General features: G+C 40.2%; 1 protein-coding gene across 3 annotated transcripts in view; it reads left to right on the forward strand.

Moving 5' to 3' along the window:
- The window catches only part of AGAP2 (ArfGAP with GTPase domain, ankyrin repeat and PH domain 2), a 466034-nt gene that overhangs the window by 358763 nt on the left and 94321 nt on the right, over nucleotides 1-12950 (forward strand). For all 3 annotated transcript variants that reach the window (XM_073613744.1, XM_073613742.1, XM_073613743.1), the window contains exons 5-7: nucleotides 1643-1784; nucleotides 6485-6619; nucleotides 11061-11167. In XM_073613744.1, coding sequence (XP_073469845.1) covers nucleotides 1643-1784; nucleotides 6485-6619; nucleotides 11061-11167 — 384 coding nt within the window. The remainder of the gene's footprint in view (nucleotides 1-1642; nucleotides 1785-6484; nucleotides 6620-11060; nucleotides 11168-12950) is intronic.

Below are 12950 nucleotides of genomic sequence, written 5' to 3' on the forward strand. Positions count from 1 at the left end.
TGCACTCAACTTTTTTGGTCGACCATGGCAAGGCCTCTTCTGAGTGGAACCTGTCTTGTTAAACTGCTGTATGGTCTTGGCAACCGTGCTACAGCTCAGTTTCAGGGTCCTGGCAATCTTCCTATAGCCCAAGCCATCTTTATGTAGAGCAACGATTCTTTTATTCAGATCCTCAGAGAGTTATTTGCCATGAGGTGCCATGTTGAACTTCCAGTGACCAGTATGAGAGAGTGAGAGTGATAACACCAAATTTAACACACCGCCTCCCCATTCACACCTGAGATCTTGTAACACTAACGAGTCACATGGGCCCAATTTGGACATTTTCACTTAGGGGTTTACTCACTTTTGTGGCCAGCGGTTTAGACATTAATGGCTGTGTGTTGAGTTATTTTGAGGGGACAGCAAATTTACACTGTTATACAAGCTGTACACTCACTACTTTACATTGTAGCAGAGTGTCATTTCTTCAGTGTTGTCACATGAAAAGATATAATAAAATATTTACAAAAACGTGAGGGGTGTGCTCACTTTTGTGAGATACTGTATGTAGCTAGTGCAGTTACTCCAGAACCTAGTAAATGGAATGAAGCTTCACTTTGCAAAGACTACCCAATCACATACAAGGAAAATAAAAATAAAATTAATTTTTGCTTTCACTTGATTTGATGATGGAAGTCCGCTGAGCTTCCCCTCATTTAATAAGCTCTGGATCAACTGCACCTGAAACGTGCACAGTCTATTTGCCTGCAATAAATCCACACCTATGCCTTTATGATCAAGGAGTCAGCCTTTTGGCTTCTGGAAATGCTGTGCACATTGTGTTCCCCGGTGAAGGAGAAGTGGGTGCACAGTTCTGGACTGAGAGGTAGCACTAGCAGGAAGCCAAACATTGAGATGTTATTATAAACCCACCACCTCCATTAGTACAAAACCCTTCCAATTTGGCAGCAATCATGGAAGTCATACATCCAAATTAATTCTTTATTTCTTTTACTTTTATGGTAGGCATTTTATTTGAAATACAACTTCACTATTTATCACTTCTTATATCAGGCGAAAACTAAAGGGGAAACTAAAACGCCACTGGTTTTGTTTTTTGTTTTTGTCTCTGTATTCTTCTTTATTCACTTTAGCAGTAGAAAATACAAAGGGCTTGATTTACTAAAGGCAAACAGACTGTTCACTTTGCAAAGTGCAAAGTGCTCTAGAACCTAGTAAATGAGCTTCATTTGCAAAGAATACCCAATCACGTGCAAGGAGAATAAAAAAAAACATAATTTTGCTTGCACATGATTGGATGATGGAAGTCAGCAGAGCTTCTGCTCATTTACTAAGCTCTGGAGCAACTGCTCTTGCATAGAGTCTATTTGTGTTTAGTAAATCAACCCCAGTGCCTCAACCCAAAGTTCGGAGCACAGTGTACATGTACAGAAGGATTCAAGATCAAGCTAACATTATTTTGCCAATGAGGAAAAGCGATCCTTGCTTCCTCCGTCTGACAATCTGGTTTCAACTTAGTAGAGGTCAGACTGAGAAAACATCCATATGATTCCCTAGAGAAGGTGAGGATGGTTTAAACCTGAACCAATAATTCCCAGTGACAGATTGTGTATTGATTGGACCTCCTCTTGCCTTTTAGTTTTCTAACTGGGTGGATGGCGTCATCTTTGTGTTCAGCCTGGAGAATGAGGCAAGTTTTCAGGACATATTCCAGTATTATGCTCTCCTGGCAAACTATCGTAACGTGTCTGACATTGCTGTGGCATTGGTGGGGACTCAAGGTAAGCCTTCTTTATATTCTAAAATTACATGTAATATTACTTAACAAGTTCTGATTGTTGATATACAGGATGATCTTTTAACAATAGAAGTTTAAATACCACTTCTCCAAATGATTGTCAAGAACCAGTAGATTATGTAAATACATAGCCTTCAGCCAATCATTTTTTCAACAGCACAATGTACCATGAAAATATTCATCTTTCTTAATGGGGTGTCATTTATCTAGATGGTTTTATAATACTTTGACATGCATTTGCTAACAGACGGGGCAATTTTACTAGCTGTACCACTAATTTTATCATTTTATAATCCTAATGCTAATCATTATCACCATTTTATGACCTGTACTCTAATCATTCCTCACTGTATACTTTATTGGTACTTTAGAAAATAATTTAAGAATGTACATGCATTCAACAAAGCACACATACTTGCATCTCTCATTCTTATAGATTATGTTCTTAAAGTTAAAGTGGTATTAAAGTCTTGTTTTTTTTTTTTTTTGTTTAAAAATAACAAACATGTTATACTTACCTGCTCTGTCCAATGGTTTTGCATAGAGCAGCCCAGATCATCCTCCTCGGCGTTCCTGGCCCCTCCCTTCTGCCGAGTGCCCCCACAGCAAGCAGCTTGCTATGGGGCACCCGAGCCGAGCCGCTGGTCTGTGTGTCCATTCAGACATGGAGCTGTGGCTCAGCCCCTCCCCTTCTCTCTCCTCATTGGCTCACTGACCTTGATTGACAGCAGCAGGAGCCAATGGCGCCCATTGCTGTTTCAGCCAATGAGGAGGGAGAGTCCCGAACAGCCAAGACTCTCATGCAATGTCGCTGGATTGAGATGGGGCTCAGGTAAGTGTTAGGGGACTGAGGGGGGCTGTTGCACACAGAAGTTTTTTTTATCTTAATGCAATAGAATGCATTAAGATAAAATACCTTCTGCCTTTAGAACCACTTTAATTATAAAGCAAAGCTTTTTTCTTTTTTTTTTTAGTTTTGCATATAGTGGCCTTTCGACCAATGTTACTGACACTTCAAATTGGCAAAAGCCGGCCATACATGGATCGAAATTCAGCCGGTTCAGTAGGGACAGGCCAAGATTCAAACCATGTGTGGGCAGGCTGAATATATTCAAGTCGATCCATCGATTAATTTAGGTACGACCAGCCTGATTTTTCTACATGGGATTTCTGCCAGCAGTAATCATAGCTTTCTGCTGGGAAGGCTCTCTGCACCTGGGAAGGATCTCTGCACCCCCCCCCCCCCCCAGCCACTGGCGGAACACAATAGTGCTGCGGGAGGGAATCGAGCGATTGGAAGGAAAGAAAATCATCCATGGGCTGCCTACGGCTCCATTCACACCTATGTAGCAATTTCACACGTCACATTTAGGGCAGCCCATTCATGATTACATTGGTCTTTTTTGTTTATTTGTACTGCATCAAAACGCATGGTACTTTGTTACCATGTGTTTTAATGCACAAGAAAACACACGTTAGCAAGGTGCATTAGAGTGCCATTCAGAACTAATGGCACTAGCACGCACCTGCAAATAGAGATGCGCATTTTTGTGCATTGCGGGAACGCATGCAATTGTGTGCTATTTCCTACAACACACAAATGTGAACCTAGCCGAAGAGCTTGCTCACAACACAACCCTTGCGGTCCGTGTTCATTTCTTCATGCGTGTTAACATGCATGTGTTTTGTTTTTTACAGTGTGTTGTGTAACGTTTTTTGGGGAATTATTTAAGATTTTTCTTTTTTAACTTAATTGCATGCATTTGTGGAGGATTCACAAGCCTTCAAGTGGAAAAAATGCTGCATGCTGTATTCTTTTTATACACTTATAGAAGCACTGTAGTGGTGTAAACTAGGCTTATTGAAATACATTCCATTTACATGTTCATTACATAACTTGCTTTGTCTCTGTGCTTCTTTAAGCAATGTAGGCAGATTGTGGCTGGTGGGAGGGGCCAGCAGAGCACTGTACTCTGGTTCCTAACCATGATGCAAGTGGTAGGCTGGCTCTTAGGAAGAGTTATGCAGATATCAAATTGCCTTGATGGGTGGATGTGGGTCTGGTCACCTGCCATGAACATTAAAAAAAAAAAAATCGGGCTTCGAGGGTCGTAGCACAGAGACCCCAAATTTGGGGGGGTGGGTAGCCTAAGTCCTACCCCACCACTGGTAAAAATGGGGCTCCTAGGACCTATGGTTCCGGAGATATGGAGCTCCTTGCACAGCCTGTCAGAAGCTTCCTACAGAGCGGCCAGTTTAAATACAAGCTGGCACACTGTTTGCAGCAGACTGAGAGGTTGAGCTCACAGTGCCTCTCCTCACTTCTTGTCAGAGGCACTGAGCTCAATGGACAGCTTGGAGTGTTGGACCAATGGTAAAGTACCATTAGGCCCAGCTGTCCAATAAAAACGCTGCAGTGGAGGCACGCCTCTCACTGCAGTGTCATAGAAGGGGCATGTGTCTAAAAAACAAATGCTCCTTTCCAGCCCAGCCCTCTTAACTACAAGGAAAAAACATGTGTTTATGTGTATAAGATTTACCCACAATCCCATGTTTTTCTCACACAGTTAGGAGGGAGAATGAGAATCTGCTACTGTTGAAAAGGTACTGTTATAATCAAGCTAAATCATATATTATTATGCTATATGTTATAAGATAATCATTTATTATTTATCTATTTACTGGGAAAATACTGGTTTGAAGTTTGAACTTCAAACTTCAGTAATTTGTCCGTTAAGCCACCTGCTTGAGTACAGTTTTTGAAAATATAGTAAATTACCTTAAAAACAATTTATAATAATTATTTGTATTTTACTTATGGTAATTAACTCCTTGCCACCCAGGCCAATTCTGACACTTCTCTCCTACATGTAATAGTCATAATTTGTTTGCTAGAAAATTACTCAGAGCCCCCAAACATTATATATATTGTTATAGCAGACACCCTAGGGAATAAAATGGTGGTCGTTGTAACTTTTTATGTTACCCAGTATTTGCGCAGCAATTTTTCAAACGTGTTTAAAAAAAAAAAAAAACTGTTTCATGAATATATAAAAAAAAAAAATTAAAAAAACACTAAAGATAACCCAATTCTTTTGTATAATGTGAAAGATGATGCTACACCAAGTAAATAGTTACCTAACACGTCACACTTTAAAATTGCGCACACTCGTGGAATGGTGCCAAACTTCAGTACTTAAAAATCTTTCTAGGTGACGCTTACAGAAGAGGTCTAGTGCTAGAATTATTGTTCTCGCTCTAATGATCGCGGCGTATGTAACCTGTGTGTTTCTGGCTCTGATACTAGCCAGTGTCTCACCAGCCACTGACCTCACCGCACGTCCCTGGTGTTCCTAGGCAGGCTGTATTTGCATGCAGAACCAGGCAACATGTAAGACTACATCTTGCATTTAAGAAATTGATATTGAATTAATGAATAAATGGGACAGGCCAGGGACAGTAAGGCAGGGGAGAACAGGGCTAGATCATGCATAACTCCCAACTGTCCCTGATTTGGAGGGACTGTCCCTTATTTGGAACAATGTCCCTCTGTCCCTCTTTCCTCCTCACTTGTCCCTCATTTTGGTCTGATCTATATAGTTGTATATAAAATTCACTATTTATCTATCCAAAAGTGTTTCCCAACGCTAAACCTTTCATCCAATTTCTAAATTGATGCATTTGTAAATTTTACAAGCCAGTATAAAGGAATAGTAGTGGTAAAATAAGCACTTGTGGGTTTAAACCTTTTTTTTTTTTTTTAAAGTCTCCTTTAAGGGGGCGTGGCAGGGTGTGTCCTTTGCCTACATACTTTTGCAAATAGGTGTCCCTAGTTCTCATCTCAAAATATCTGGAGGTATGGATCATGCTGCATGTCCTCCAGCTAGAAATAAGGTGGGCTCTATGACCTACTGTCATTACTAATACACACTGTGAAATGCTTACAGTTTGCAGTGAAATCAGAGCAATCAATTTCATTACCGTAGAAGAACCTGTACAACTGTGCAGGAATGAAAGTAAGGATGGAGTTCAGCTTTAAGTAGCTGTGTGCAGCACCCTGCTGGCTCCTCCCACTAGTCATGATCTGCTTGTATTGCATAGAGATGCACAAAGACCCACTGATGATGCCACTGGATCTAAAATAATGCCTGTGTAGATAAAAATCCATGCACCGGACCTGTCTGTATGTAAATTCAAAACTTTTTTCTTTAATGTTGAATAGAATGGGGAAGTTCTAGAATCTTAATTCATATATTTATTGCTGTATGTATCCCTGCTGTATACATATGCTGTCTGTAAAGGTTTTGGTTTTATATGTGCTTTAATAATAATGATAAAGTTGGAAAATATCTGACATGGCTCATTGATATTGCCCCAGCCTTGGCTGCAGGGTGCAGTCTACTGCTGCCCGTAAACACGGGGATTATTACACACAGGCCAGAAGAATCACCATCTCATGTGTGCTACTATTTGGTCACTGTCTGTAAAGAAATGTATCACTGTAACCGTCTTAAAAAAAAAAAAAAAAATCACAGTTTTGTGTCGCTCCTTGTTTTCTCCATAAAGTATACGTGTGAAATGACAGCAGCACGGTGACAGGTTACAGGGCAGGCAAATAACTGATATTTATCTAATTTGCTGTATCACATGCCATTTCACTTATCTAAGTGTTACTCTTTGCAGATAAAATCAGCTCCAACAACCCCAGGGTGATTGAAGATGTGCGAGCCAGAGGTCTGTGCAATGACATGAGGCGATGTATGTACTATGAGACATGCGCCACCTATGGGTTAAATGTGGATCGAGTCTTCAGCGAAGGTAAGCTAGACTCTGATTGCAAATTTTTGATTACTCTAATGCCGTGTACACACAATCGGAAATGCCGCCAGCAAATTTCCGATGAGAGCTTTTTGTCGGAAAATGCGACTGTGTGTATGCTCCATCGGTCTTTTGCTGGCGGAATTCCAGCCAGCAAAAGATTGGGAGGATGTTCTCTATTTTTAGGTCGGGAAAAGTTCCTATCCAAAAATGCGATCGTCTGTATGCAATTCGGACGGGCAAAAAACGACGCATGCTCGGAAACAATTCGACGCATGCTTGGAAGCATTGAACTTCATTTTCTCGGCTCGTCATAGTGTTGTACGTCACTTTTTTGACGGTCCAAAGTTCAGAGAACTTTTGTGTGACCGTGTGTATGCAAGGCAAGCTTGAGCGGAATTCCGTTGGAAAAACAATCCAAGTTTTGTCTGACGGAAATTCCGATTGTGTGTTCGCAGCATAAGGAGAGATAACAAATGCACTGCACATTAGATAGATAGTGTTACCAATATGCACCCCAGGCCTCCTGTTTAGTCTGGTTCATTATGCCTGGGGCGGCCTGTTCTCAGTACACACACATGACCTTGCTTATTATAATAGCATACAAATGATATAAAAAAAAAACGAAAACTGAATTGACTCGGCACAAAAAAGTAATTCAAAATACCTATAAACCTGTGCAGCCATCCAGTGACAATTGTGACCATATATACAACATCCAACTCATTTCCATTATTAGATATCTGATTAGATAATAGACAAATAATAATCAATGGGTCCCAACATTCTGTGATGATGTAGTAATTAGATGCTGTAAAACAGCTGCAGAGCTGATCAGTGTATTCTGACAATGGAAGAGTCCTGCTGTCAGAATACAATAGTTCAGAAAGAAGGATTCCTCCAGCCACCTCAAATGTGTGGCTGGGGAATCCATTTTTTTTTTTTTTTTTCTTTTTTATCAGCCAGCTCACCGGTCCATCTATGGCCAGCTTTAGTCTCTTTATTGCTTATTATCACATATTCCAATCCTAAGAAAAAAACAAATATGGGAAAAACATATATATGGCCACTCTGCCATAAAGCCCCGACTGGTGGAGGGCTGCAGTGATTGTTGACTTTCTACAACTTTCTCCCATCTCCCGACTGCATCTCTGGAGCTCAGCCACAGTGATCTTTGGGTTCTTCTTTACCTCTCTCACCAAGGCTTGTCTCCCTCGACAGCTCAGTTTGGCCGGACGGCCAGCTCTAGGAAGGGTTCTGGTCGTCCCAAACGTCTTCCATTTAAGGATTATGGAGGCCACTGTGCTCTTAGGAACATTAAGTGCAGCAGAAATTTTTTTGTAACCTTGGCCAGATCTGTGCCTTGCCACAATTCTGTCTCTGAGCTCTTCAGGCAGTTCCTTTGATCTCATGATTCTCATTTGCTCTGACATGCACTGTGAGCTGTAAGGTCTTATATAGACAGGTGTGTGGCTTTCCTAATCAAGTCCAATCAGTATAATCAAACACAGCTGGACTCAAATGAAGGTGTAGAACCATCTCAAGGATGATCAGATGAAATGGACAGCACCTGAGTTAAATATGAGTGTCACAGCAAATGGTCTGAATACTTAGGACCATGTGATATTTCAGTTTTTCTTTTTTAATAAATCTGCAAAAATGTCAACAATTCTGTTTTTTTCTGTTAATATGGGGTGCTGTGTGTACATTAATGAGAAAAAAAAAAAGAGCTTAAATGATTTTAGCAAATGGCTTCAATATAACAAAGAGCGAAAAATTTAAGGGGGTCTGAATACTTTCCGTCCCCACTGTATAACAAGAAACAGGCTGTATGTATGCCACCTCAAATCCAGATTCTACCTCCCAAAATCTATAATAAGCACAATGATAAAAAAATGTATAAAATAGATACCTGGGTTAGCCTGGGAACCCTGAAGATTACATGGACATTTTTGTACGAGGGCTGTTCAAGTCGACCGGGACTTTTGAGTTTATATACTAAAAGAACAAATTTCAAGCAGTGGAAACTGCATTTATTTATGACACACTCCCCCTGCTACACTTATGCACTTATCCCAGCGTTTAACTTATGCCTGTAAAGCTTTGGCATAGAAAGATTTGTCAGTACGCTTGAACCATCCTAGGACGGTCTTCTTTACTTGTGTTCACTGTTCCCACAGAAAGATTAGTCTCTTGTGCAATCCAGCAATCCACTCGCTGAATGTTCACAGGAATGACTATTGTGGGCTGGGAACCACCACGGCCGGGGTCATCACTGAAGGACGTACAGCTATTTTTTAAACATTTACATCATTCAAATGTCTTACTGCAGCTGAGCGACTCATCACTGTACTGTGCTTGAAGTCTTCTGTAGATATCCACGGGTTTTATGCCTTAGTTCACAAGAAACTTCATCACCACACGCTGTTTCATGCACGCACTGGCACTGTTGTTTGCCATCTTGATTAACAGTCTCTGGACTGGCCCACGACATGTGCACCACCTATCAGTAATAGGACACATTTGCCACTTACTACTGCATGTAGTACCGCCACACTAGCATTCCTTTGTATACCTGTAAAATGAAAAGTATGGGTTTGGCTTGAACGTCCCTCGTATATGGAGGCAATGGAAACATTCAAGTTAGAAAGTTTTATAGTTTGCAATATTTATATGGTGATGTGGGTGAATTTTGTATCTGTGTATTTTATTACTTACAGAGTAAAGTATTTGAGCATGGAAATTTTGTTTGTGTGTAGCTCTCACCCCCAAAGGATGAGCTGAGAATATACCCAAGTCTCCCTTACTAGTACAGAGGCTGCCAGACACAAGCACAGTTCTATGCACAACGACAATTCAGGCTCAGCCTAGGGGTGGTCTTTTTTACTAGTTATTACTGTTAAACTTGAACAGGAGAGGGGTTTAGGGTCATACGATACTCCAAACAATTGCAGAGACAACAGGAAGGAACTTCTCAATACTCTTCTCTAAGCAGCTTTTCCTGCAATTAGCAGGAAATGGCTAGTATATCCAGGACTCTATAAGTGCAGTTCCTGTCCACATAGCATCCTCTGGCACTTAGTTCCCCCCTAACATTTATACACCCAAGAGTCTACAGCACTGTCTTTGGTCACAATGTCCCAGAAGCTGTCTGCCACTGAGCACCTACAGGTAGATCCTCAGTGAGGGAAATAAAAGATCCTTCTCCAGTCCAATACTTCAGGACAATGCCCTCCAGGAAATATTCTTTTAGCAATCCTCCGCAGACTACCAGCCCAGCTCCTGCTGAGGCCCAGACAGGAATTTTCATCTCAGTAGCTATCTCCCACAGGCAGCAGCCCTAGGAGAGCTGGAATCTTCCCTGAAGAGAAAGGAAAACTTATCACTTGGACACCTCCTTCCATGGATTGGCTTGGGCATGATAAATATTCATACTGGTTATTTGACTCTCCTTACCCTATATTCTGGAAACTTCTTTCAGAAGCAGGTGGAAGGAATCAAACAACCAGTTTAATAAACTTTGAACAGACAAAAACAATAAATTGCTGATCCACTGACTGCAGTGAAGCTAAAAAAAATAGATTTATCATAGCAGCCTAACATGTGATATATGGGTGCCTATATTGTTTAGATGTTCTATGACAGCTTTATAAACTAGGAGTCCCAACCCCCTCCTCCCCCTTTAATTAATGTTACCTGCATAGTTCCTTATTATTACTCTGTTGTCTTGTGATTGTTTGATAGCATCAATTAAAAGGAAGGAGGAGAGGGTTAAGGATTGATATTTATAAAGCGGCTCTAGAACAAGTAAGTTGTTGCCAGCAACAAGATAGTGTTATATAGGCCTAAGAATGTAGGGGTTTCAAAGTACACCTGCTTAATATTGGGAGCTAGGCGATAGAAGAAACGAGTGATGACCTCATCAGTGTGGTGAAGTTCATTCATGGCTCAGTCTGCATACGGGGGATGGATCTATGACCTGGCTCTATTTCTTAACTGTAGCGGGGCAAATGGTCATCACCAACCTAGTTATGTAGTGTGGCAGGGGTATGTGAATCACAATTGACATATATGGGCTGTTTGTTTGCAGTTCAGCTTTAAAGTTTGTAATCTGCCCAGTTTATTTTATGTAGCAAATCTTTCATAAAAATAGGCAGAAAATTACAAAAAATAATTGCTGATCTTATTACAAACACTAAATACCATTACAGCATTCATATTAGTACACTCAAAACTTTAATACTTTAATGTTACATAGCACATTTTTAAAAACATCCACTAAACAGAATACGCATGAAGTGTTTGCTCACTGAGGATGTTGTTTCTTCTAAAGCATTAAACTCAAGTGTACACAAATACATACACTTAATTGCTATTAATTTAAATTGCTCTTCTTCATACGGTACTTTATATTTGTTGTATATTTGCTTGATATTTTCAGTTGCTCAGAAGGTCTTATCGCTGAAGAGACAGCAACAGCTACTATCATGCAAGTCATTACCCAGTTCTCCAAGTCATTCCGGTGGTTCCACTCCATTATCAGTGCAGGTATTTATATATTCACAGCCTTTTTGATGATTCTGGTGTAGATAATCAGCCATATAAAAGTTAAAAAAGTGGAATATAGCACAGCAAAGCCTTAATAAACTGTATAGTCATGCATATTATGCCATTAATGTACAAATAATAAAAGGTCAGTGACACTCTATACACTATGTACTACTCTAAGTTAAACAGCTTGATAGCCAAGCTTATAAAATGATACTTGAATCGTTTTCATCACACTATTGTAAGATTAGTTGCAACAATTGAAAACAGTAGAGCCAAAGGTGACCATCATTTGATTATATATAATTGTTCAATGCTACAAGTCTTGAGGCATATACAAATTCTGCATAAAAAGCCAGATGTTTGTACATTGATATACCATTCTGTGATCAGTTAGGGCGCTTATTTTACACTTATTATTTATTTCAGGGGCATACCTGGAAATCATAGGCCCCATAACTAAACTTTGATATGACCCTTTAGCTTTTAGAGATTTATTAGGGTTAACAAGTAAGCATTGTGCAAAGGGCATCATGCCAAAAAACTATGTGGAAGTTCTGCCCTAAATAACCTGCCACCAAACGAATGAGACTACCTGCCCTAATAAAAAATGATTTATATAGTGCCAACAGTTTGTGCAGCACTTTACAAAATGGAGGAAGACAGTACAGTAACAAATTTAATACAAGAGGAATCAGATTGCACTGTTTGTTAGCGATTACAATCTTAAAGGAAAGCACAAATCATACAGAAGTTAATAGCTGTGGGGGATAAGCTGATGGGGAATGTAAAAGTATAATTTATTAGTTAACCACCCTGGCGGTATGATTATGTCAGATTTTTGATGCTGAAAGCAGGACATTGTTTTGCATAGAAATTTGGCGTTTTATATTTGTAATTCTTAGTAATAACACACTTAAATCTGTCCAAACAAGAGTCTAGTAGACATCCCGGGTATGATAAAGTTTGAAACACAAAATCATAAATTATAATATAATAAATAACTATAAATAATTAATAATAATATAATAATAATAATAACATTTATTCAATAATGTAATCAAATCAAAAACACTGAAATTTGCTCAGTTGCAGAATTGTCGCTGTCGTTACTTTCAGTGTTTGATGACTAATATCCCCACAAATCACTATCGCTCAATTCTGCAAGTGATTCTAATTTATTATCGCAAAACCGCTTTTGACGTAAAGGGACATTTTTTGATTGCTATGGACATTCTCAAGTTTCCAGGCAGAAAGAACAGTATATATAATATAAAACTGCATGCAGGGCACTGGACAAAGCATTAGAGACAAAAGGGATGCAAAATATTTTGATACAGTAATGTAATCTGTAAGATTACAGTGTACTGTATGTGTAATGTGTTTTTAACTTTTTGAATTTGCCGCCGGGCTCCGTCCCTGTGCGTTGCGACGGCCGCAGGGAACGGAGCCTGGCACTGTGATAACACAGCGGGGAGACATCGCAGGATCCTGGGGACAAGGTAAGTAACTTTGCCTGGATCCTGCGATGCGATCCTCAGTGTGGCTCAGGGTTACCGCTTTTGGTAATGAAAATTCACCCCGAGCCACAGTCGGGATTACCTCCAGGGAGGTTAAAGGTGGGACAGGCCTCTCTGAAGAGATTGGTTTTTAGGGATCGCTTTAACCACTTCAATACCGGGCCATAGTCAAATGACGTCCGCAGATGGGATCTCCCATCCTGGGCGGGCGTCATTTGACGTCCTCTGTTCTTTGCCGCTTCTGTGGGCCCCCCGGGGGCCCG

The sequence above is a fragment of the Aquarana catesbeiana genome, linkage group LG02 (genome assembly GCF_042186555.1).
Source record: "Aquarana catesbeiana isolate 2022-GZ linkage group LG02, ASM4218655v1, whole genome shotgun sequence".
In the NCBI taxonomy this organism is placed as follows: Eukaryota; Metazoa; Chordata; class Amphibia; order Anura; family Ranidae; genus Aquarana; species Aquarana catesbeiana.